Here is a 27,563-nt window from a genome sequence, read left to right on the forward strand (position 1 = left end):
GATGGGCCGTGCACCTGTGGTTTAGTCTAGACCCGAGTCTAGGCAGCTTGCGTAACATTTAAAACCTAATGTATATCTTCAGTGTAATAAATTAATAAATAAATAATAATTCATGCATAAAATGAATTATTAATTAAATGCATGACTTTACACTGATCCGGCATAACATTATGACCACCTGCCTGTTGCTGCTGAAACAGTCCTGACCCTTAAGCATTAGCATCATTAACTTCAACAATTTGAGCTACAGGAGCTCGTCACCCTGTCGCCGGTTCGGCGCTGTTCCTTCCTTTGAGCACTTCTGATAGATTCTGACCACTGCAAACCAGGAACAGCCCACAAGAGCTGCAGTTTTGGAGATGCTCTGACCCAGTCGTCTAGACGTCACAATTTGGCCCTCGCTTCTAACACATCAAATTTGAGGACAAAATGTTTATTCTCTGCCTAATATATCCTCCCACTAACAGGGGCCATGATAAAGAGATAATCGGTGTTATTCACTTCACCACTCATAATGGTATAATGTCACAAGGTGATGCCTGGTCGGTGTATCTCTTCTACATTACCACGTGCCAGGACGGGTTCATATCCACACTGCAATTAAGAATACAACACACATGACCTAAAGCCCAGCTTTATTGGTTAGACTTTATTGTAAAAATGCAAGATGCATGAAAAGATGTACAGTAAATCTCCAACGTTGATCTTTTAGCCACAAAAATCACGAGCCAAAGACCAGACTCATACCACCATTTTAATCCCTGCGTTCTGATCAGAATGAATTGTGGGTGTGGGGGGGTGGGGGGAGACAAGTTGCATAAAAACATGAGCATGCAGTTTACAGATATTCAGGATTACATCAAGTTATGAAAATAGTGACTACGGTAATTACAGCTGTTTTAGAAAAGCGCGTGGGGATCTACTTTTGGACCGGGAACACATTTCTGAATGAAAAAAGAAAAAGAAAACGAAATGTGGTTCATATATTCGTCACGCGTTCTATATTTTCTGACGCTTTTTTTTTTTTTAAACGTCGTCCTCTGGCATCGTGGGATTGATTTAGCGTGGAATGTTTCACAGCTTGGCACGTGTGACCCTTTATATTCATAGAGGATTTGATGATTGAGGACGCGAGGAGGCCACACAGAGGTGCATCATCACTCGGGATCTCCGTCATTTTCACAATCGAACCGAAGTGAAGGGTTTATAAGAAGCTCCTCGACGCCGCGAGAGCAAAGAAGGCAGACGAAAGCTTTGAATTTGATTCAAATGCGTGGATTTAATTATAGCATTAATTCACTGCACACAACCTGGAAAAACTGGGGCTCAGGTCAAATTTAACACGTCACTTTGTGTCAACCGTGTTCCAGTACGTTTTCTAAAGGACCCTTGAAAACTTCCTGACTATTGACCATTTTATCTGGTGAACTCAAAAGTTGAGGTGATGTCAGGAGCAGAATTTAGCCAGAACGCACTACGATGTGATGCGGTGTAATAAAACGCTGATGGAAGCCGGTTATAAATATAAACACGAGCGACAGAGCGTATAAGATTTCGAAAAAAATATAATATCTGATGCCCTGTTTATGGAAACCTGATATAAAGCCGTACATGGAGTCTGATTATATAACACACACCTAAGTGCGATATTTAGTTTATTTTATATATTAATGTGTCTGTTAATATCTAAACGTACACCGTTTGAGAATTTTTGGGTTTTGGGAAATACGCAAACTTTGGCATGTGTGTTAAAAGGAGTGCAATATGGAGATTTGTTGTAAAATATGTGGTATATAAAATGGGTTATAATGGGTGTAAAATGTGTTCCTGGGTTCAAATTTTGATCTATAATTAGATCTGTATTTGAAACTAATTCTAATTGTGCTAGTTAGTTTGCTTGGAGTCATTTTTACGTGCCCTGAGTATAAATCTAGTGTCGGATATATATAAAAAAAAAAAGGTAAAATTAACTTTTCAGACTTTTCTCTTTTACAACAAATGGCGTCCGATAATATTAATAAAAAAGGGTATGAGTGATATGTGTAAACTGTATTAACCTATAGATCATCCTCATATTGTTCATATATACAGCATACATAAATTGTATCTACAATTATTTTATTGAGATGTGTCGTATGTACACTATTACAGAAAAAAAAAAAGTTTGAGGTTCTCTGTATAAATGTAATAATAGTAATATGTGTTTTTCCCTTAAGGGATTCAAGTATTATGGAGTGTGATTGTTTGTGAAAAAGAAATCGACTGTAAATGCTCCTAAAATACTTTGAAAATAATGAGGACGGTGTTTAGGGAGCATGGAAGTTATATCAGATTTGATTTATACAAAAATCAGAAATGACAAAGAAATAAAATTATATCTTGAAAGTTAGGTCTTGGCAACTTTTACCACAAAAAAAAAAAAAGGAGACAAATGGCTCATAAATTCAAGTCAGCACTCAAATAAAAGACGTTCCAGCTAAATATTTGACGCGTTTGCAAATAAACTCGATCGATCTCGGCACGTTCTGATGCACCGAGCGTTCTTAAAATCTCGAATGGTTCTTGATCTATAAAGAAATCGAATAACATTTCTAAAACCCCTCATTAGTTGAGTCACTTTTGTTTTTATTTATTACACTTGCTTTGTCTCGGATGTTCACGTATGACCATTTATAAGTTTTCCGTTCAAAAACGTGTTTTTACGCAGCGCCATATTTCATCGGTAGCAAACGCTCGGCGTAAACCTACTCCGTGACCTGGCAGTTCGTAGGTCGTAGTTCATTTCAGTACATTGTGCTTCAAGGTCGAGTGCGTTCTGCGGTTCAAATTCTGCTCCGGTTTACACGAGAGGGGAAGTCGTCAAGGGCGCGTTAAAAGCGGTACTGGAACGCGAGTCTGGACCCAGAAGGTTTTGCGTGAACGTCTGCTTACATACAGAGTCAGGACAGAATTCTAGCCACTTGCACAATTGCTTCACACTGAAACATGCACGGTTCTGCTCTCGAGCTCCTACAGGAACTTTAAATTTTTTTTTTTAATGCATCGCAAAGAATTACAGACATCATAATTACACACATTTTACAGTTCGGAGAGACACGGACTAACCTGAGCGTACGTACGGGCACAAGGAATTGATCTCTGTCGCTTATACAGAGTGTTCTTTAGCAAATGAGTCTCCGCTAATGTCTTGCTTTTGTGTTGCGTCATATTTCGTTAATATCCCTTTTTGCATCGATTTGACTCTCGGCCGTTATTTTTTATTTGTAATTTTTTTTTTTTTTACCCAACCCTGATCCAAACCCCGTTCTCTGCGCCACCCTTTTCCTACATGCGCTAGGCCCTGTGCACGTGGCGCAGGTGTGTGTTGGGACACAGCCCGTTTACTCGGTGCTGTCCCAATCCTTCTTGATCTGCAGGTTCCACTCCCAGGACAGGTGGTCCGTCTTGTCGTCGTCCGTGAAGTAGGACTTGATGTGGTAGGTTCCTCGAACAATCATGCCCTTGGGAGCCTCCTCAACCGGAGTGATGAACTCATGCTCCTCCACCCGAGGCCCGTAGCTGCCCACCATGTACACGGCTTTATCCACTGTGAGAAAAGAATCATTAAGGAAGATGGTCTGAGCTGTAAGGCCCTGCATTGAAATGCAAGTGTCTTTAACTACATATAGGACATTGTTGGGTGCTGGATGCTGCTATGGATCTGTGAATATGGGCATTAGATCACCTCTCTTGACCTCTATGTGCCTTGAAATTGGAATAGAGGTGTATTTTGAGTCCCTGTAAGACGAATAAAGACAGGGCGTGTCCTGAAATAGGAACGTGGACCTTACACAGGAATTTAGGAAAATTCTTCCCTTCAAGAATGATCAGGAAATATCAGAGTGAAAACAAATCCATATATAGTAATGATATGTAATGTTTGGGGGCGTGCTTTTTTTAATGTAGAATATGCAAATAAGAGCACCTCTGATTGACTGAGATGGGAATGAAGGTGTGTCTTGCACAAAGTGAACACTTTAATGACACTGGGACACTTTAAATCTTACCCACTGTCAATATCTCGCTCATATTCATACCCACCTCTTTCTGTTTGATTTTCCTGCCTGTTGTTTATTTTTATTTTACAGCATAGAGAGCAGAAGACAGACTTTGTCATGTTTAGTCTAAGAGTAATAGCATTCGAGTAATAAATGCTGTACAATTTTATCCCTTCGTGTAAATCTTCGCCTCGACTCATGTCTTTACCTCGAATTCCTTTCCTGTAGGTCAGATGCACATATTTCAGCCCGGACACGATCTCCTTGTTGACCTGATGGGGTGAAACACAAAGGGAAATAAACCTAATATACCTGCATTTGTGTTTATTTTGGGCTGATGGTTGTGGTGATAAAACATTTTGTTTTTGTAAGAGCTTTATGTAGTAACACAGACCATCCACCCGGGGGCATCAATAAGACTTATCCTAACGTTCCAGGGTTGCCAAGTTTAGGTAACTTCCACCAATCATCCAACTGACGTGAAATGGTTTTAGGATCATGAATTTAATAAAGTTGTATAATTTAGTATGGATGTTATACAGTTTCAGGTCATGACAAGGCAAAAAAAAAAGGATAATTCTAAAAATCGGATCTGGCAACCCAGTGCTGGGCTTGATCTCTGAATATAAGGCCTTCATTTTTTTTTTTTAAAACCACTGTGATGTGAGAGGTTAAATTAAAGGTTGCCAGATATAGTGTTATTGGCATTGTGGGTAAAAACCCATATGACTGAAATAATGCAGTGATGCACGATATGTCGAACTTTGTATTAAATTTAAAGTGATGAACACTTGATATATAAACATTTTTGATGATCATTCTGGTTTACCTTAAAGTGGATCTTCACTCTGTAATCCACGCCCTCCTTCATAGTGAAGTTCTGTTTCTTCAAAGCCTCAAGGTCACCTAAATTAAAACAGAAAAGAGCAGATTATAAGTGCTATCGCTCTAACTCCATCTGTAGTAACCTAAGCCGAAAAGAACAAAGATCAGAGATCGATAGGGTTATAATAACCGCTAGCCTTCGACTTTGCGAGTGTGTCTCAGGGTTTGGTCGAGGAGAGTAAAAAGCCTCCTTCCAACAGAGAGACTGCTGTAATCAATTTATCACTCGAATTTGCCTCTAAGTGCTTTATAATGGATTCCAAAAGAGCCGAGATGGAAAATAGAGGCAGAGGAATGATAAAGAGATTGCAAGCGAAACAAGGATATCATCGAAGACGATCTAATAATGTTATTAAAAAGTAGCAACAGTGTACTTTAGATGAGTGTTCATAAAGCTACATGCACACAAAAAAACTGCTTCATGAAATTTTTTGTCAGGTGACACAAAGACGTTCGTTAAGCCGTAATTGTCATTTGGTGTTTTCCAGACCGACCCACATTAAAGCATTGTGACATTCGACTTTGTAATGTGACGATGGAACGTGACTTCCAGAACATGGCACTTCATGAAAACCTGTTTTACGCTAATTCCTCTCCACTGCTTCTCTTTCTCTCCCCATCCCGAGGCTTCCTGAGGTTTGGCCAGCTCCAGTCACGTCCCACCTCGTGAAGATTATGGACCTTTGGATGATCATGGAGAAGTAGATGCCGAGTGTTTAAAGGCCCTGGCATGGAGAAGCTGATGCTGGATCTATGATGATCACAAATTGTTCTGTATTGTTGAAAGATTTATGACCAAACTTTTGATGTCACCCATATGAGGATGGGTTCCCCTTTGAGTCTGGTTCCTCTCAAGGTTTCTTCCTCATATCATCTAAGGGAGTTTTTCCTTGCCACTGTCGCCACGGCTGCTCATCAGGGACAAACGCACACCATTCACCTTCACTGTTGTTTTCTGTAAAGCTGCTTTGAGACAATGTCTGTTGTGAAAAGCGCTATACAAATAAACTTGACTTGACTTGACTTGTTTAATCTAAACAATATTAGCAGTAACAATTTATTCTGGCGAAAAAGCAGAATGTTGTGACAATTGGAGATGTGAAAAGCTGAGAATAATTAAAAGCAGGTGTTCATGAAACAGTGGGGGTCCCTGGTGGTCTGGTGGTTAGGATGCAGCGCTCTCACCGCTGCGGCCCGGGTTCGATCCCCGGTCAGGGAACCAACCCCAGCCACTCTTAGTGCCGGTCCCAAGCCCGGATAAACGGGGAGGGGTTGCGTTAGGAAGGGCATCCAGCGTAAAAACATGTGCCAAATCAAACATCCGCTGTGGCGCCCCCTAACGGGAGAAGCCAAAAGAAAGAAAGTTCATGGAACAGTGAAAAAGAAGGGACAGGAGTGAAAAGCAGGGACAAAGGTGTCAAAAGTGAGGACAAGTTGAAAATCAGGAACAGGTGCGAAAACCAGAAATAGATGTGAAAAGTGGGGGCTGTTTGTTTAGTGCAAAAAAGTAGGAATGGATGAAAAAAGTAGGGACAAGGAGTAAAAAGTAATAAAAACTCTAGTGGAAATAGAGGTGGAAAGCGGGGACCGGTATAACAATGCAGGGACAAGGTGTGAAAAGTGGGGACAGGGGTGAAAAGCAGAAGTAGATGTGAAAAGCGGGGACCCACATAAAAAAAACCCTACACATATATCACATGGTTTGAGATTTCCTACTTTTCCTCAGGAAACACAACATTAATTACAATAAACGCTACTCCTGGAGCGCAAAACATCATCACTGTGCCTTTCTTCTTGTGAAATATTCAGGTGTTCAAATGTGGACTCGATCCAAGGATTCAATTAAAGGGGTTTTTAAAGAGGACATGCTGCCAGCTGCTCTAATCAATACATCAGAATCCTGATAAATCGTCTACACACACCTATATACTCCTTATCCACACACACACACACACACACACACACACACACACACACACACACACACACACACACACACTCCACCCATCAGCTCAGTCACATCTGTCAGAACCGTGGTTGTTTTCAGTTCCATCGTCTGTCATTTAGAGCAGCGCTCTCGTGTGTCTGACTGCACCGGATCACGGCTTACTAATGTAGTCTGTCTCCTAGAGATGGAAATCCCACACGGGGTTGGGGATTAGTGTGTGACAAGCAGCCGAGCGTGTATCAGCGCTCACCAATTTTCACCCTGGCATCGCGTTTAAAAAGCAACCCCAACAATATCGTCTGTATAATCTATAGTGTCACAAATTACATTACAGAGCACTTTTTTCCGGCATGTTCATGAGTCAGCGTGGGCGAAGAGGAATTCATTGCGATTTGTTTAGAGTCCAGGTTTTGACAGAGACTCAAGTTTTTCTGCTGCATCCTGCAAATTTTTATTGCGACTGCCAGAGTGTGATGAGAAACTTCACTAAATATTATAACAAGAAATCACTGACTTTAACTTTAATGCTGCTTGTTTCTGTAAGTACTGAAAATTATTTATGATATATCGTCCTCCATCGCCGTGTTTACAGATCCATTCTCAGCAAAGCTGACACCCAATAAATTCAGATATGATTCCAAACTGCAGTGTTTCTTCCTCCTGCCTGTACTGAGAAGGTAAACGTTACGACCTTTGGCTCTGGTGTAACAGAGACAGTTAGGCTAAAGAGGAAGTCAGATGAATGTTAGTGTGTTTCCGGTGTAGATTCACTTCTCGTTTTCACTCACTGCTGAAATCTCTGTTGTTCCTGCTGGTATGGCTGTGCTCATCTTTCACGAACGTGGTTGCCTAGCAACCAGGTGACCTTTCACCTGCCGAGGACTCCCTAGAGGGAGTTCAAAAAACGAAATCTGAAGGGCGTCAGCAATCCTTCATCTGCTTCACACTACACCTCAGGAACAAAGCTGCTACCAGTGGCTTGTCTGATTGATTTGTAGCGTATGACCCCACCCGAAATGTGCCATGCCGGCGTGGGATTGGCCTACTGAGAAATGATGTCATCGCTCCAGAAAGCTTATTAAAATGCGCTGGGTTCTGTCGATTGGGCTGGCCGAGCAAAAATGGACCTGCACCACTGCTAGTGCGAAAAACCCGCGCATGTATGTAGGTTAACATTTTTATCTGTATAAATCTGTCATACCTTTTAAATCCATAGTGATGGGTCCAGGAGCCTGATCACACATCAGCGTCAGTCTCGTCACCTGAACATTAGGAACACTGGGATCTGAAAGAGAAAGAAAAAGACCATGCAGGATTGTGAACCACACTTCATTCAATGATCAACAACACTATGACTCATATTAAATGAATACTGCAGTCATTTGTAACCTTATATAGACAAAAGTATTGGGACACCTGGATTTTTCAGGTTCTTTCTGACACTGTTACCACAAATTTGGAGGCACATAATTGTATTGGACTTCCCTGGATGAAAAAGCATTAAAGCACCTGTGCACAAAGCCAGCTCCATTAAGATATGCTTTATATGTGATTACATGAAAGTCCACAAAGTGTAGAGGTTATTATAACAGCAAATTGGGACCAAATGTGGAATGGGATGTACAAGAACATACCAATCTAATGCTCTGGTGTCCACAAACTTTTGTCAAAACATTTGTAAATGAAACAAGAGATTGCATCTGATTGCACACCCAGAGGGTTTTGCAGAGAAATGCATTAAATCACTGATGTAAGATGATCTTACCTTAGATCAATTCATTTTAGCTGAAATACAGTAGTAATTAAAAAAAAATGGACACTAAGTTTAATATCTGCCCTTCACTTGTATTAATTAACAAAAAAAATTTTAAACAAATTGTTCCGCATGTTTTTTTTTTAGTATCATTCTACACTTTATAAAAGTCAGACCAATGCTAAATCCAGAGAAATTCATTTACTTTCCTGGGACAGTGTGTCCTGAGACTGAAGAGCCGGTGTGTGTGTGTGTCACTTTAATTAGGTGCTTTGCGACACTTACTTTCCAGCCATCATGTTATTTCTGTGCTTTCTACAGAAACCCTGAGTACGGTTTAGCTAATATAACCTCCAGGAGGTTTAAACCTCTCATAACTCATAATGAATGTCTGGGCTCTTACTAATGTTGCATTATTGATGTGAGCGATGCTCACAACCAGCCATAGACGTGTTACGCAAAAGCACACGGCATCGGCCACCCACAATGATTTATTGCTCCGTCACAGTCCATATATTATTCCTCCTAGGAAAATCGGGTGATAAATTAACAGACATCTAAAAGAGCTCAGGTGAATTTGCAGAGTTGTCGCTCATCTGGGAAATGACTGAAAGCAAAACCAAATGCACTTTGGTGCAAGTCTTTTGGTTTTATTTAATTAAATTTTAAAGACAAAACTTGGGGAAAAAAAAAAAGACATAAAACTTCAAATTATTCTGTTAATCTGATCGTCTCAGAGGCACTGTGACATAATTGTAACATCTCTACCTGGTTGCATTATCATTGTCATCATTTGATGTCTTCCTCAAGGTTATTTCCTGGCTGGCTCACTAATAACGCAAATATTCTTTAATTATTCTCAAAAATGGCTAATACTCCTGGTCAGATTTACCCCATCTCTATAAAATTCCAACAAACTAAAATGAATAAAAAGGGAAAAATGATTGATATAAAAAAATAACAATGGTGCTTCATATCTTTGTTAGAATCGTAAGACTTTCACTAAAGTTTTTCTAGACACCTTCATAAAGGTCTACCTTCCTTAATTTGGTAACATAAGAATCTTTTTATCTTTAATATTTCATCTCATTTTTTGAGTAGACAACTTAAAAAAAAAAAAAAAAAAAAAAAAAAAAAAAAAGAAAAGAAAAGAAAAAAAAAGAACCCAAGTTGAACAAATATTCAAGTTTGTTAATGCATCAAGTTTTGAGTTTATTGGATAAATACTTATTGTTTCCAGTTGGTTTCTCTTAAGTTTCTCAAATTGAGTTAAGACCCACTCTGGCCATTGGCTAGATTGAAACAGAGATTCTATGATTATTCCATTGAGTCTTAATAGTTGCTGTGTCTTGCAGTTGATGTATGTGAATCCTGGCTGGCTCACCAGAAATGCTTAGATGATGTTCCATCAGATATATATATATATATATATATATATATATATATATATATATATATATATATATATATATATATATATATATATATATATAAATCTGCTTTGAACTTTGACATCTTTCCTAAATCAATTTGAGAATGCAAGTCAATAAAAGTTTGTACATTTTTCATCTAAGTTTTTATTTATGCATTTTTATTTGTATAAAACCTTTATTATTTTAAAAGAGATAAATCAAAATCTCACACAATTTTTACAATATTGCCCAAAGAGCACAAACCAAATGCCTCAGCATGACGGATAAAAAAAAAGGTAATCATCCATCACCTGGTTAGTCATTAGAATGAGTGCGTGCAGACAGAACACGCAAAACAGCGAAGAGTCGAGTGTCATTCGTGGGTCATTTTCCTGAACGAGCGCTATTACTAACCTAGACAAGAATAAACGAGTGAATATGAATCAGTAGAGTTGCTGTGCAAATACCCTCGATGCACAAGCTGTATTTGTCAGAACACACTGAGCACCAATTGAAGAATTACCAGGGACTTAATCAAGTGAGATGGATGCCTCATGCCAAGAAGAATATAGGGTTAAAGTATTTGTATTGCTGCTTTAGTCTATGAATTAAAGCAAGCGCTCAGTTTCTCTTGTAGAAATTGAAATAGGGTTATTATATTTCCATCTGCCCACTCATTATTTTTTAGATTGAAAAAATTATGGATCTTCATTTTAGCATGCAGAACCTCATTCTTTTTCTGTGCATGCGTGCGTGTTTGCGTGTGTGTGTGTGCTTGTGTGTGTGTGCTTGTGTGTGTGTGTGTGTGTGTGTGTGTGCGCGCATGTGTGTGTTAAAAGACAGTCTCTGGAGAGCAATACTCCTGCTGTTTCTCTTAAACAGAACATACACCATCTGATACACAGTCAGAACAGAGAACACTGGCTGCCTTCCACTAAAGAACATCGTGTCTATTGCATGAAGGTAGGCGGTGAACGAGTGATCAGAGACTGAATGCAGAATAGACTGAGAAAAAGAAGCAGCAAAGAAAGAGTAGAGACAGAAATTGAATGATTAGATATAAAATAGACGGAAGGATGAATGCAAAATGAAATAGATGAATGGAAGAATCAAGATGGATGGATGGATATATAGATATTGACCGATTGATTGGTAGGCCGATAAATTGGGCCGATTTTTGTTCACATTTTAATTAATCAGCATCGGCCGATTGTGCTGCAAAAAAGTCTGATTATTAGGCAGGCGCATGTAGCACACCAAACTGTGCATGCACGTTTTGTGCTTGCAGAAAAGAAACATATTTCTCCCATACAGCAGGGGGCAGAAGCATGTATTTGACATCCAAACAGGGAAACCGAAAAAGCTAGAACTGTAAATATATTTTGAAAAAAAGCAAGCAGCTGTCGCGATCATTACTTACAGATTGTCTAGCATTTTTTAAATCATGTCTGCTATGTTGCCAAGACAAGAACAAGAATGACAAGTGGATACGTATTTTGTTTCTCTCATTTGCTCATTCACTAAGACAATTAGCCAATCGCAGACGAGCTCCGCCTCTGATTCGACATGCAGAATCGGCTGAAAACAGCTGATGCCGTCCAACTAAAACCAACAATGTCTTTAAGTTCTTATCATTTGTACCTAATTAATAACTAAATTCGCACTTAGCCCTCTATATTTCAGTGGGCAAATATGATCCTACTTTTGGAGAAAGAATGAGAATAACTTTTTGGAACTGTATGGTTAGTAAGCCTTCAACCAGCTGCAGTTTAGGCTACAGGAAGGCACAGGTACCCAAACCTGCTAACAAGTTGTTGTGTTGTTCAATAAATGTTTCATTCAAGCAATTGAATGTATTACGACTTATTCATCAACTGTCAGAATTTGAGATGAAAGTGAGAAAAAAAAAGAAAATCGGCCAAACATCTGAATTATATATGAGCCATCGGCTGGTTTCTAAATATCGGCATTGGCAAGAGAAAAACCCGTTTCGGTCGACTTCTAATCAATAAGTGAGTCAGGCAGATATTTGGATGAATAGATGCCATTTATCTCTCCATTTGAAGTGATTGTTAAAAGAATGAATGGCTAAATAGATGAATTGAATGTCATAGATGAATCTCTCACTAACCTGACACCACAGGTCCTGATCCCAGCAAAGTCTGCTTGTATTTGTTCAGGCTTTCATCTTCCTTATCGAGCTCCTGGATCTCCTGCAGGCTCTTCTGCGCTGGAGGCTGGTAGTTCAGATCACGCTCGTCCTCCTCCTCACACACAGGACCCGTACTCTCTTTATCTGCCATGAGGCCTGCAGGAAAAAAACAACAAATTTAATAGTTTATTATTGACCACATTCACAAATTCATTGCTTTTAATATCCAAAGCCATTAAGTCCCGATTCTCTCTGAGGGACACATGATGCGTCTTTAATGATACCAGATGTTTATCTCCATCCAGTTCATTTAGGAGGTGATCCACATGGAAAAATGGTCAGTGATGATCTCTGAGCGCTGGAGAGACCTTATCATCTCTGGCTTTATCAATACTGTGGTGTGAGAAGCAGCTAAATATAACTTGCGAACGTTCCCCAGCTGCCCGGAAAGTTCTGGTGCTCACGCTACCTTGACACTTCACAGTGCTTTCTAAAGGAAGATAAGTACGAAGACCTCGAGCATTAAGGCCCACTTGTCGTATTAATGCACACAAATCTGAAAGCATGATGTTCTGGATGACCATGATTAATCTGCTTTGAACTCTTAAGTGCAAAAACTCTGAGGTTTTCCACGTTTTCGAGAAATCAGCACAGCTATATATTTTTTTAATGGACTTCAGGATATGGATGAGTGTTTATCGATGAAGAGAGTTCATAATGTCAAGATGTATTTGTGTGAGATTTGTGTAAGATTCAGACATCAGGGTGTAAGTAAAGTCAGGTATTGATGTAGGGGAGGGTGAGGAGGCCTCGGGTGCAGTCAATGTTCACATTTATTTATGTTTAATTGAGATGGAGCTCTATAGCAGGAGATCTTCCACACAAGTCCAACCCATGTGAAGCATATCTTTATGGAGCTGGCTTTGTGCACAGAGGTCATGTTCATGCTGGAACAGGTTTGGGTCTCCTAGTTAAAGTGAAGGAGAAATTCCATGTTCCTGCATCTAAAGAATGTTGAGAAAGAACCATTTATGGCTGGAAAAGTCAGGTGTCCCAATACTTTTGTCTGTAGAGTATTTTAGTAGTGTAGGTCACATTTTGAAATCACAATTATATGAAATATGGATGTGTCATGAAGGCTTATGATCTCTTTATGTAGAAATTGTGTAAAAACGGAAGGAGAGAAAAAAGGAAGTAGAGAGCAAATGGTTCTGACAGCTCACTCTTGCTTTGAGTCTTTGATCTTGATGATGAAGACAGAAACTTTAACAGAGTCAAAAAGGAAATCGTGCCCTCAATCGCCATGGTAACGGGTGAAAAGAAAAAAAAACTCCAGCTCCTCCGTGAACTTACACTTGATATTAAAAGGATTGTGTTTTAGAAAATGTCATTTTCAAGCACTAAAATATTTACATAATAAATATTAAAAACATAAAAAAAAAAAAATTTCTGGATTATAATAGCTTAATATAAATTACATTTTACTAAATTTTATGCTAATTAAAATGTATTTTGGAAAACACAAGATTTTTTACAATGCCTTTTCCAGCTTCTGTGCCTTGATATGAGAAAAGTGTCTCTGCATTAAGAGCGAGTGAGCGAGAGGAGACGATTCAGGCTCGGTAATGCAAAGCCAAATGTAGTAATGGAAGGCCTGCGCTATAAAATATGATCTCTCGAATCGATACAGGCAGACACGAATCTCATTCTCGACCTCAACTTCCTTCCTCTGGGTTTGATGGCGCTCGCAAACTCCTGAGCTCGTACACATGCACAGACACACACACACGCACAGACACACGCACACATTTGTACACAGTTAAAGAATAAAAAAACAGCTTGAATATTTGCTGGAAAGTATCTTAGCTGAAAGTTCATATCCGTAATGTGAAAAAGGAAATACCAGTCTGGTTAAGATTCAATCCCACGGAATTTCTCAAAAAGGAACTGAAAGTAGTTTGGTTATCGTTAAACATGTACAAAACCTTTCTATAGCTATCGAAAATAATCAACTTATAACCTATAAAACAGATAATGATCAGCAACAGGGACGTGCGATTGCGATATCAGAGCTCTTAAGCGGTGTATTCAATGTGTTTATACGTTTCTATTCGTGGTTTCCTCATCAGCCTTTCTGTTTTCTCTAGCTTGAAGCTAAAAAAAAAAAAAAAAAAAAAACGTGATATGTCACATCCTTTGTACTGAAAATGGTGACGTTTTAACTCTTTTACAAAACACTGAAATTGGAGACTCCTTCCATAACTGTTCGCTCAACATTTTATATTTCATTATTTTTCCTCATCTATTAATATATAAGTAGCATCTGCTCTCCAATTTCCTGTGAATGAACATCAAATCAGAATCCAAAACTCAACAAGGGTTGTGATATAAATCAAGAGATCAAATCGTAGACGATACCATACGATACGATACTATAAGGAAATTCTTTGGTCAGAGATTGCTTTAGAGTACACTCGAAAATAAATATAGATGAAATAGAATTGAAAAAGAAATGAAATATTCTATATATACACAAATATATTCAAAAATATTACCGCACACTGGGAAATGTGGGAACATGGGAAATAATTTGCAATCTGAGATTTAAGAACCGATCAAAGACCGACTGCTCAGTGTGACCCCGAAAGCATGAATTAACGGTGGGGTGCACACCAAACTAATACCACCCATACATAATTATCCGATTTTGTTAATAATACAAATACACAACAATTAAACAGTACAACAAATAAAGAAATCGTATGTGGATCAGAGATAATCTGCTTCATCTATTCTTCAGCAAACTTTCGGGATGATTGGACAATTTGGAAGCGAAGTCGGAAACATTTTTTTCCTTTCCCTCGCTGAGCCCCTAACAAGGCGTGCTGTCACGCCACGCTGAGCAAATTTACACTGAGAAATTGTCACTTTTGCTCAGCTTTTGTAAAGCTGGACCATACCGGCATCCGCTAGTTAGAGTACAAGCTGTTTGAAGACATCCAATGCGAGTGATGCTAGCAAAAGACTGGATGCTCACACACACACACACATATATACATATATATATATATATATATATATATATATATATACACACACACACATGCACACAGCAGCTATTAACGATGCATCATGATTATTAATGAGGAAGTCAAGCAACATACATTATGCAGGATCTGCCAAGTTAAATAGCAATGCTAATATATTTAAGATTCTGCACGGCATTTTAAATCGCCTCCTTTTGCATTACTGGGCCACAATCTTCAAAACCAGCCTCTGTCCAATACATCAAATAAAAAAAAACTGGATACTGAAACGTACAATTGTTTTATCACCAAACCTTCGATTGAAATGTTTCTAGCAGCCTTTAAACCAGACAACGACAAATAACACAACTTCAAAAGATCGCAGAATTGTGACACCATTTCCACGCTGCAGTGCTGCAGAGCCTCGTTTACTGGCTTAACCATTAACAGTAATGTACAAAAGTTTGCGCCCCCACATGCGAAATGTTTTTATGTACAACAACGCATCGACCAATCGACAGCACATCGAAAAGTGAAAAACGTGTACAAATTCTTGCTTTATTTCAAAACGCCAAATGCATGAGGTAAAATCAAGAGATAAATCATTTTGATAAAGATCGTTTTTATTGAATCAGAAATAATGATCACCTGAAGATCTAATAATAAAACAACCCCAAAAAAATCTGAACATGTTACAAGTGTTTCCCCTGAGAACAATACGACATCTTATCCCTTTTGTGTGTTTTTCACTAAAGAATACGCAAACTGGCGTTTTTCTGATTAAAAGTGTATAATAAAAGAGCAATTTCTTGCAAATCGAGTCATTTTGCAGGCACAACCTTTACACAAGGTCACTATGGTTACACAAATTTAATCTTTGCCCTTCAGTATTAATAGATTTTCTTGTTTTTATGTCCAATACAATTTACAGAGCTTGTTTAAAGAGCTGCGATTGCATGTGATCTTACATTTGAGTTTATATTTACAGCATTTGGCAGAGGCCCATATCCAGAGCGACTTATTTGTCTCATTTATACACTGAGCAGGGTTAAGAGCCTTGCGCAGGGGCCCAGAACTAGCAGCTTGGTGTAGCTGGGATTTGAACTCATGACCTTTGGATCCAAAGTCCAATGAGTTGACCACTAAGCTCCCACCTCCCCTAATCACCTCCTGATCTTTGAGGATTCTAAAGAACAATGAACTTGTATTATTTAAATTTTATGTCCAGTTTTGTTTTGTGTAATTTTTGGGTTAATAAGAACGCCTACACTATAATACAAACTGGAAAATTACTCAAAAAGCACAAAGACATGAACATTATTTCTATTATTTCATAATCACAATGTTCTTAATTTGTGCCACAATCGAATCGTCTAAAAGTGTGTCCCTGAGAGTGGTGTTTTTTAAATCAGAAGTTACACTGGATAACACGCCCGGTCTGACTGGAACCAGTTCCTGTCCAGTCCTGACATCATATCAAGTGCTCTGGGATTAAGAACAATCCCTTGCTATTCCCCGTCCAGGATACGAGTCCCTTCAGCTCGGCCGATCCCGATTAATATGCTGCATTATTGATGAATGCAGCTCTCTGGACTGTTTCAGAGGGTTTCATTTGATCTAAAGCTGTCAGTCAGGAAGCGAAGACTTGTGCTTATTTATGAGGAGGAAAAAATAACACACAAGCTGAATAGAAAATTTTCACTTCTGTATTTGCAGAATGTCTTGAATATGTTTTCATGAGAAATGGATTCTGTAGAAGTAATCGCAAATCTCTAAAGCAACTCTAAGATTTGAGGGACGTGAGGTTTATCATCACCCGGGAGGAAGAAAGGAAGCGTCTATCCGACATGCAACTGGACTGATTTAGTCTCTTGAACATGTGTCGGAGACTCTCGTCGTTTATCATCGCTCGTGTCATCAAGAACAGAGGAGGTGTGTTGGGGGAATCGCCCTTCTGCCACCTGCAGCGCTCTTCCACAAACACACTCGTGCCTGCTGTCTGACAAACAATCAAATAGACCGTGGCCACTTACACCCTAACACACGCACCCAGCGATTCTTTCTTTCTTTCTTTCTTTTTTTTTTTTTTTTTTGCGCATCGTTACTTCCCACGCACAGGCGTTTCACACTGCAGGCGTGAAAACGAGACCAGAAGGAGGGCTCAAGCACGAGCTCGGAGATAACAAGCAGCTTTTCGAGCACGAAGCTCCGCAGCGCAAAGGATCCCGTGTAACACGCGATCGCAAGCGGACGATGATGTCACCGGCCGATACGCTATCGATCGAGACACTTTGGCGCGCCTCGGCCACTTTTCCAAAGGGAGGAAAAGGAAGGAATCGCAGAGCACGGCGTGACACTTTTTCTCCCTCACCACCCCGATCAGTTTATCAAAGAAAACAGGTGTGACCGCAGGGTTCTCCTTTCAGATTCAAGCAAAGAAACCCGACGACATTCTATACATGCACCGAACAGATGCTCACCTCTGTAGCAAACCGTTAACCAGAGCAGTTCGAGAAACTGTCCCCCAAACTCACAGACGTCCAAACCCAACATCTCGTCTGGCAAAGGTTTACTCCAGAAACCAGAGCAACGGGCGTGAGAAAAGTGGAGGAAAGTGATCGAGGAAGGTACGAGAGAATAAAAAATAAAAGAAGAAGGCTCAAGCGAGCATCTCTGGGTGGTGGTGCTGAACCTGAGCGTGAGAGATTCCTTGCTATGGGTGTGGAGGAGAGAGCGAGGAAAGGAAGAAGAAGGAAAAGAAGGAGGGAGAGAAAAAGAGTGAGCAGATGCACACAAAACGATCCGCTGGGTCTGTTCAAAAAGGAGGAAAGCGAACGGCGAACGTGCGAACGCTGTTCCCGTCAGCAGACTCGATCGATTCACCGGCAAACCCTCCACCACATCGCTCATTAGACTGCGATGATCTCATCCTTTTCGCTCGCTCCCTCTCTCTCCCTCCCTCCCTTTCTCTCTCTCCCTCCCTCCCTCCCTCCCTCCCTCCCTTTCTCCCTTTCTCTCTCTCTCTCTCTCTCTCTCGCTCGCATTCTCTCGCTCACACACAGAACAGCACAGCACACACTCCTCCTCTCCCTGACATTCTTCAGCCCCAGGTCTGCTCCACCCTGCCTGCATATCTCTATTCTCCAGAGCCTCTCTATGCCAGCTGTGTTCTCCTATCTTTCATCGCATCTCCACCTTTTCTTCCAATTCTCCTACTTCTTGTCTCATTTCCTTGCAGGTCCATTTCCACTTATTCTTTTTTTTCCCCCAGTTTTTCCTTCTGACTGTTTTTTTTCTTCCCCCCATCTATCTTCATCTCCATCTCTCTCCCTGAGGCAGTGTGCAGAATATAAAACTGACTTCTCTTTCTTCTCCTTCTTCCTTTTCTTCTTAAGCCCTGCCCTGTGTCATTTGTCACTCAGGGATCATCACCCTGTCAAAACCGCCTACTTGGGGAAACCATGGAAATGCCCCTCCTATGGACGTGATCTTAATAAACTACCTTGGGTGGTTAAAGGTTCTGAGATCCTTAGAAACGTTTCAGAGGACTCTCCTGTGTAGGGGTCATGTTAAAGGGCTCAATGAGGAGCAAGACCAAAAAACACTTAAGGCTGAAAGAACAAAAGGTTTTCCACTTGGTAGATCAGCAGAGGACCAATTGGTACTTGAGTAAAAGTATCGATGCTTTACTGCATAACTGATTCCATTTCAAGTCACAGATTCCAATATGACATGAGTGAAAGTCTTTAAGTGTCTGATCTGAACCGTACTCGAGTTTCTGACTCGTATGGACGTCCTCAACACCAAGACACATGTTAGTGAAAAACCAAAACCTTTTATGTTCCAAATCAAATTGTCCACCTCAAGATTGCATTAACAACAATAAGATCAACACAACAACCTCTTCAACATTTAACAATGAAACAAAGATCGAGAAAAAAAAAAAATCTTTTAAAAAGGTATCTATACTTAACTAATAAAAGTACAGGATCCGTTATTTATTGGACTAACACAATTAAAGTAAATTATTTTAGCTAAAGTAAAACAAAATATTCAGAGCTTAATGTAATTTGATGAAGCTTTATGTCTCAGAGAGGGACAATATTTTTATTCAACTTCAACAAAAGCTGGTTCTCCAAGTTTTTGGAATTTATTGAAACACAAAGTCGCTCACAGGCAGAAGACGTGGGTTGTTTAATTACGTCTTTAGGTGCAATAGGTATCGCTCATTGTTAATTCTAATATAAAGGAGTAAAAAGGACATCTTTTAAATCATAAATGTAATTGATTAAAGAGAAAAAGTTCCTTATATTTTATATCTCATTTCTCCAGTTCCTTGTTCACAACTGTAACTTAATTGACCAGGATTTATAACCCTATAACCCTTTTATAATCATTTTATTCTGTCGTATACTAAATTTTTTTAACGGCAAAAAGTTTGGGAAGCAACAGCATACGTTGTTAGGGCCTCTGGTGCACTGGTCCCTGCAAGAAAAATTTTGGACCGAGCTATGGGGGTCTGTTATGGTCTATTATGCACATGAAAATGAAGTAAATTCATAGGAGTTAAATTTATTGATGCACAGAGAAAAAAAAAACGTGACCGAAATAAGTGTGGGAAAATTATTTTTGAAAAGCTGAGAATGTAAATCGAAAAGAGTTAATTGCTGGAACTATTTGCTATCGACAAAAATCCATGTAGATAGTTTTTCCGGGTTCTGGTCCGCTGTCTAGAGGCGAATCACTGACGCCACGTGCTGTTTGTTTTTACACTTAAGACTGGGTGCTGCATGTAAAGTTCTATGTTGTATTTATTAATTATCATTTTATAATCATATCATTAGATTTATTAATTCATATATTGGTATTTATTTTATTGAGCAAATTTTCATGATTCAGTACTGGGTTTTGTTTTTGCAATAAATGTCAGAACTATTTTACATTATAAATATTACATTACATTACAATTACACATTTTATTGTGTTATACTTGCTCTTTTTTTATCCAGTACCAATTTTAAAAACTCGGTTATAACTTAAAAACTTATCGATTTTAATTCGACTTATTGATTTTAAACTTATCGGGTCGATAAATCGGTTATCAGTACGATCCAACACAGCTATCGTCATCGGTAACATCCACTATCCGTCGACCTCTAGTACAACCAACACCGATCATCAAAGTATAAAAAAAAGAAAAGCAGGACATGCCAAAACCACAAGGGACTACTGCGAACATTCATTGTGCTCCACAATGGCCGCCATAATAACGATCTTATATTCCTGTTCATTTGCATTGTAACCTAAACCGCACAAAGATATCTATATCAGCGTTTTTACGCACTGGAGATCGAATAATTCAAATGTTTGCTATCGAACATGTCAGCTGATAGAATCCAACCCATTCTCTCCTAACGAAGGATGAACGAGAACAGAAGTGCAGAAACACAATTTCTAATTCAATATCTAGGGAATTGTATCATTTGGTCTCCTTTCTTTAAACAGTAAACATCAGACTCCTCGAACCTTTGTACTTTTTAAAGAATTGGTCATTTTAAACTGAAAAGTCTGGGATCAGTTTTTGTTCCTGCAAGGCAATTTCTTTCGCATACCATCAGACAAGTGTGTGCATGTAAAGGTGAAAAATCGTACCCTCACACACCCTAAAAAAAATCTTGAGGTTGCGTGAAGGCTTGCGCTCGTGTGTGTGTGTGTGTGTGTGTGTGTGTGTGTGTGTGAGCTCTACTGATGGCAGCCCTACATCTTCCTGAAGTCATTTGACTTGTTCTGCAAATGAAAGAATCACAATGTGGCTCTGACTCCTGCTGTACTCTGGAATTAGTGATATACTGGGACCCTCCTGTTCCAGATACCTGTATTAGAGGGACACTGAGACCTATAAAATCTAATCAGAATTGAGGTCATTTCAGTCTTCAATATTTATGTCTGCGACGTGCAAGGCCACTTCATTCTGATGGCGAGGTTTATGTAACGCCCCCTTCGGGTTTTTTTTTTTTTTTTTTTTTTAAGAGCAACCTTGACCCTGCAAGCTCTCGTTTGCTACTAAACTACTTCCTGTTTAGAGTCAGTCAGGCTTTTTTGTGCAAAAGAAATTTCTCTTTTGAAAAACAGGAACTTTAGTTCGAATTCTCTGCAAGGTCAGAGGTCAGTGTGAACAGCAGGAGGAGGTTTTTTTTATGTAACGATGGACCACATCACTCTGGGAAGATCTGGAAAAAGACAGAATTTTCTCCCAGCACTTTCAGCCATGAAGTTCCTGGTGTGACGAGGCTGTCATAAAGCCCTAAAAGCATCTCACGTGAGACTGCTCGTGCAGGAAATAATGTCAAAACGCTTCCAGTGGAAAATTATGTTGCATTCAGATCTTAAATTACGATGCAGGCTAGATGTTGAGATGTGACTGAAACTCGTTTCAACTGTGGCGAAATGCGGAAGGACTGCAGAGGAACTCCAGGTTCCAATCAACAATCGGTGGACAGATCACAGAGCAGAGACGCTAACGTAAATTAAAGGACAACCTTCGAAAAGACCAACATTTGTTCAATTAGTCGTTAAAAAGCAATTGTGTAAAATAATTTGCTATAAAAATATTAAATAACATTATTCGAATATCTTGCTACACAAATTATTGCATCATAAAATATATGCAAATATATTTAAATACATGCCATGCAACACTGATTTGGCATCAGAACTGCATTCATTCTATTATAATGAATCGTTTGAATGATATTAGCTGGAACTTAATTAGAAAATTAACAGAGACCTTCTATTTTATGTATAATATTATGCTTAGTTTTAACACTCCAGGTGAGGTTATAGTTCTAAAACAAATGACATGCTATAAAAGACCAACCGTATGTAAAACTTTGCAATTTTTTTTATTGAAATAAAGAAATTTCACTGTCACAGTCTCCAGTGTCAGAGGTAAAGCTGTAACTTATTTTGAAGTTTTCCAACATTTTTACACATTTGATGCAACTATAACTGCACAAGAAACTAAAACTACATGGGCAATATGGGCAAAAGACACTATTGAGACACCTGATTTTTCTTTTTCTCAAATTGTTACTACACATTTGGAGGCACACAATGGGGAACATCCACGGATGTGGTAGAATGAGATTTTCTTTTTACTTTGACACAGACGACCCAAACCTGTTCCATCATGACAATGCCCTTGTGCACAAAGCCGGCTCCATGAAGATGTGCTTTCCATGGGTTGGAAGTGTGTGAAACATCTCCTGCTATAGAGCTCCAACCCATATTCAACACCTTTGGGATGAATTTGAACGCTGACTGCACCCCAGGCCTCCTCAATTCACCGAAACCAGTACCTGACGTTACTAACACCCTTGAGGCTGAATGAATCTCCACAAAATCTAGTGAAACAGCTTTCCAGAAGAATAGAGCTTATAATAAGAGCAAATAAAAAATAAGGAAGTGGTAGCACAATAGTTACGGTGTTGGACTTTTGATCGGTAGGTTGTGACTTCAAATCCAAGCACCATTCTGCTGCCACTTATGAGCCCTTAAACAAGGCCCTTTACACTCAGCTGTTTAGGTGTATAAATGTTGCTCTGGATAATGGCATCTGCTAAATGCCATAAATGTAAATGGAGACTAAATGTAGAATGGGATGTTCACAAAGCACATATGGGCAGGTGTGCACAAACTTTTGCCCATATATAGTAGTAGGAATAAAACAGTTCAGGAAGTGCTGTTAAAAATCGGGCAATTAATCAACTCTGCTTCAACACTGATTATTTTTCTATCACCGCAGTGTGACTGCTTGCGTTCAATTTTAAGTCAAGCGATGCATTCAGACTTTTATCCATCTGCATTAAAACTTTAAGTAAAAAACATGCATGCTTTTTTTTTTTTTTTTGCTTTTTTTGTCAACAGGATCTCCATCGAGCAGTTTCAAAAGCATGAAGCGGATGTGGTTTGATCTGGTGTTCAGCAAAAACACAGTTTCATCCTGCTGATTAAGAAAGACTTGACGACCTTCTACAATTTCTATGTACATGTACGTTATTAATATTACTATTCACTTATTATCACTTTATATCAGAAGTAGAAGTTTTTCTGCATCATCTGCATCACCGTAGTGCAGAAGATGTTCAGAATGGTCACTTTATATGATACATTTCGAAACGAATTATTATAAATCGTAGCTACACTTAAAAAAAATATATACAAGTTTCACGCAAAACAGATTCAGATTTTTTTTTAAAAACAGATTAAAAGTAGAAAGGCATGCATGTGTGCACAAACACTGAGGAGAATTCTCTACACTGAAACGTACAGTGACTGACACCAACTTTGAATGACCTTAAAAACTCCCCCCTCCAGCCTATGAATCTGAACATTTAATGCACATTTGAGATAATACACAATTGTAATAAATATTTACAGAAACATGTTTTTTTTTTAAACATCTTTACATAAAACGAGACTAAAAATCTCTCACCTTCGTCCTGTTGAGACTTGCAGATCTGAAATAGCTTGAATAGCAGAATGACGGGTCTGTGCACAGCAGGAAGTAGTGTTTTCTGTAACAGGGCGGAACAGCAATGCTGCTGCTCAACTTCTGCTCCTGTTGCAAAACCAGAGGTGCATTTTAATGCAACATGAGATCTCACTTGGCTCGAATCTGAATCACATCATTCGAAAAGAATTGTTTTTTATTTTATTTCCTTTTTCTTTGTGGGTCATTTGGATTTATTTATTTATTTATTTAAATATTTATTAACTTATTAAAAAAAAGAAGCTTTTTTTTCCTTTGCAAATATTATGATTTATTTATTTTTCTTCTGTATATCACACTGATATACAGACTTTTTTCTCTTATACAAAACCTGCTCACATCAAGAAATAATTAATAATAATGACATTCTATTAATATATCATTAGTGCATGTTAACTCATTTCCTAAAAGGATGGAAATGGCAGTGGTGAACACGTATTTTAAGAAGAAGGAGGATCATAGGGTGACGTATAAGAGTGGAGGAAGGTGCACACAGGTGGATTATGTTCTGTGTAGGAGATGCAACCTGAAGGGGATTGGAGACTGTAAGGTGTTGGCGGGGGACAGTGTAGCTAGACAGCATCGGATGGTGGTCTGTAGGATGGTTTTGGAGGCGAAGAAGAAGAGGAGGAAAGTAAGCTTTGAAAGAAGAATAAGATGGTGGAAACTGAAGGAGGAAGAGTGTAGTGTGAGGTTCAGGGAAGAGGTCAGACAGGGGCTGGTGGTGGTGAAGAGGTGCCGGATGATTGGGCAACTACTGCAGGAGTGATGAGGGAGGCAGCTAGAAAAGTACTTGGTGTGACATCTGGAAATAGAAAGCAAGACAAGGAGACGTGGTGGTGGAATGAGGAAGTGCAGGAGAGCATTAGGGGAAAGAGATTGGCAAAACAGAAGTGGGATCGACAGAGTGATGAGAAAAGTAGGCAGGAGTACAAGGAGATGCGGCAGCAGGTTAAAAGGGATGTGGCGAAAGCCAAGGAAAAGGCATATGAGGAACTGTATAAGAGGTTGGACACTAAGGAAGGAGAAAAGGATTTGTACCGATTGGCCAAGCAGAGGGACCGAGCTGGGAAGGATGTACTGCAAGTTAGAGCAATAAAGGATGGAGAGGGAAATGTGTTGACTAGTGAGGAGAGTGTGTTGAGAAGATGGAGGGAGTATATTGAGCAGCTGATGAATGAGGAAAATCAGAGAGAGAGAAGGTTGGAGGATGTGGAGTTGGTGAAGCAGGATGTAGATAGGATTAGTAAGGAGGAAGTAGGAGCAGCGATTAAGAGGATGAAGAATGGAAAGTCGGTTGGACCAGATGACATACCGGTAGAAGCGTGGAGATGTTTAGGAGAGATGGCAGTGGAGTTTTTAACCAGATTGTTTAACAGGATTCTGGAAGGGGAGAGGATGCCTGAGGAATGGAGAAGGAGTGTGCTGGTACCGATCTTTAGGCATAAGGGAGATGTAGTACCTGCAGTAACTAAAGGGGAATTAAGTTGATCAGTCACACCATGAAGTTATGGGAAAGAGTAGTGGAAGCCAGGCTGAGAGAAGAGGTGACCATCTGTGAGCAACAGTATGGTTTCATGCCGAGGAAGAGCACCACAGATGCCTTATTTGCTTTGAGGATGTTGATGGAGAAGTATAGAGAAGGACAGAAGGAGCTGCATTGTGTATTTGTGGATTTAGAGAAAGCGTACGACAGGGTGCCGAGAGAGGAGTTGTGGTATTGTATGAGGAAGTCAGGTGTGTCAGAGAAGTATGTGAGGGTGGTGCAGGACATGTATGAGGACAGTGTGACGGCAGTAAAGTGTGCAGTAGGTACGACAGACTGGTTCAGGGTGAAGGTTGGACTGCATCAAGGATCGGCCCTGAGCCCTTTCCTGTTTGCAGTGGTGATGGACAGGTTGACGGACGAGGTCAGACAGGAGTCTCCCTGGACTATGATGTTTGCAGATGATATTGTGATTTGTGGTGAGAGTAGAGAGCAGGTTGAGAAGAGCCTGGAGAGGTGGAGATATGCGCTGGAGAGAAGGGGAATGAAAGTCAGTAGGAGTAAGACAGAGTACATGTGTGTGAATGAGAGGGAGGGCAGTGGAGTGATGCGGTTGCAGGGAGAAGAGGTGAAGAAGGTGGAGGAGTTCAGGTACCTGGGGTCAACAGTGCAAAGTAATGGAGAGTGTGTTAGGGAAGTAAAGAAAAGAGTGCAGGCAGGGTGGAGTGGGTGGAGAAGAGTGACAGGAGTGATTTGTGATAGAAGAGTATCTGCAAGAATGAAAGGGAAAGTTTATAGGACTGTGGTGAGACCTGCGATTGTTGTATGGATTAGAGACAGTGGCATTGAGTAAAAGACAGGAGGTGGAGCTGGAGGTAGCAGAGCTGAAGATGTTGAGGTTTTCGTTGGGAGTGACGAGGATGGACAAGATTAGAAATGAGTTTATTAGAGGGACAGCACATGTAGGATGTTTTGGTGACAAGGTGAGGGAGGCGAGATTGAGATGGTTTGGACATGTGCAGAGAAGGGACATGAATTATATTGGTAGAAAAATGCTGAAGATGGAGCCACCAGGTAGGAGGAAAAGAGGAAGGCCAAGGAGGAGGTTCATGGATGTGGTGAGGGAAGACATGCAGGTAGTTGGTGTAAAAGAGGCAGATATAGAGGACAGGGTGGTATGGAGACGGATGATCCGCTGTGGCGACCCCTAATGGGAGCAGCCGAAAGAAGAAGAAGAAGAAGAGTGCATGTTAACTCATTTCTATTTACACTGTTCAGGTATAACCTAATAACCACCGGTTCACCACTGTTCCTATCTTGGAGCTCACCCATTTTTCCTGCTTCTAACACGTCAACTTTGTTCACTTGCTGCCTAATAAATAAATCCACCCACGAACTGGTTCCATGATGAAGCGATCATCAGTGTTATTCACTTCACCACTCATAATCTTATAAGGTCATAATGTTATGCCTGATTGGTGTGTGTATTTTATATAGCATCCTTCTCATAGTTTACAATCTCATCACAAATAAAAAAACAAACAAAAAATTTGTGTTTACATGGGGTTTCCTCTGGGTTCTAAGGTTTCCTTGACCTTTAATAAAATGCCAGTATTGTGCATTGAGTGTGTGTGTGTGTGTGTGTGTGTGTGTGAACTGGGGTGTATTCTTGCCTCATCCCGATCATTTGTGACCCTGAACAGGATAAAGAGTTGAAATAAGTCAGAGCTAAGAAGAATTGATCTACTGATGTATTGATCTATCAGCTCTCAATCCTGCTGTTTAAGTCCTGTGAACTGTTGGGTCCTAAAAAAGGCTCTTGCTGTGCTTCTGCCATCTAGTGGCCGGATCACCAAATATCTCAAAGGGAGTGAAAAATCTGATCTGTGTCAATATCTGATCTTAGTATAACATCAGGTGTTCACACACAATTCCATTTCTGTGTAGAACCACATAAACTATAAAACACTTACACCACTGTATAGATACATCTACAACCATAATGAGGAAGAAATCAAGATTAAAAATAAATCCTCGAAACATATGGAAAATGTTCTAGATCTAAAAATAAAAAAATCTCCCTATTGTATTCCATCAATAACCGTTCAGACATCCTGAGATTATATATAGAAAGGTATTTTATCTCACAAAACGTAGCAAAAAAAAGAAATTAAACAATCTTTGCTCAAGCTAAATGGATTTTTATGCTAGCTGATTAGCAATGCACAGAAACGGTATTAGCACAAAAAAAGTAATAATTCTGGGTCATGAAAGTGAGTTATTCTATTTTTAATCTCCATATGTGTTGGTGAA

General features: G+C 39.6%; 1 protein-coding gene and 1 long non-coding RNA gene across 3 annotated transcripts; one reads left to right on the forward strand and one right to left on the reverse strand.

The window, feature by feature from the left end:
- Positions 1 to 618: 618 nt before the first annotated feature.
- On the reverse strand, positions 619 to 26,702 carry arhgdig (Rho GDP dissociation inhibitor (GDI) gamma). Of its 2 annotated transcripts, XM_083566575.1 has the most exons (7): positions 26,579 to 26,702; positions 23,708 to 23,833; positions 12,167 to 12,343; positions 8,072 to 8,155; positions 4,867 to 4,943; positions 4,246 to 4,309; positions 619 to 3,586 (listed from the first exon to the last, which is right to left on the reverse strand). In XM_083566575.1, exons 1-7 carry the CDS (start codon positions 26,580 to 26,582, stop codon positions 3,381 to 3,383), a joined length of 738 nt encoding a protein of 245 aa, XP_083422701.1. In that variant the 5' UTR covers positions 26,583 to 26,702; the 3' UTR covers positions 619 to 3,380. The 2 variants fall into 2 exon arrangements, with proteins under 2 accessions (XP_083422701.1, XP_083422702.1); XM_083566576.1 differs by lacking the exons at positions 23,708 to 23,833; positions 26,579 to 26,702 and adding an exon at positions 17,694 to 18,207.
- On the forward strand, positions 17,368 to 27,420 carry LOC310740124. Its single transcript, XR_014537575.1, has 4 exons — positions 17,368 to 19,432; positions 19,723 to 24,149; positions 26,493 to 26,728; positions 26,863 to 27,420. It is a non-coding gene; the product is annotated as an uncharacterized lncRNA (long non-coding RNA).
- Positions 27,421 to 27,563: the final 143 nt, after the last annotated feature.

Source organism: Silurus aristotelis (assembly GCF_946808225.1).
Source record: "Silurus aristotelis genome assembly, chromosome: 17".
Classification (NCBI taxonomy): domain Eukaryota; kingdom Metazoa; phylum Chordata; class Actinopteri; order Siluriformes; family Siluridae; genus Silurus; species Silurus aristotelis.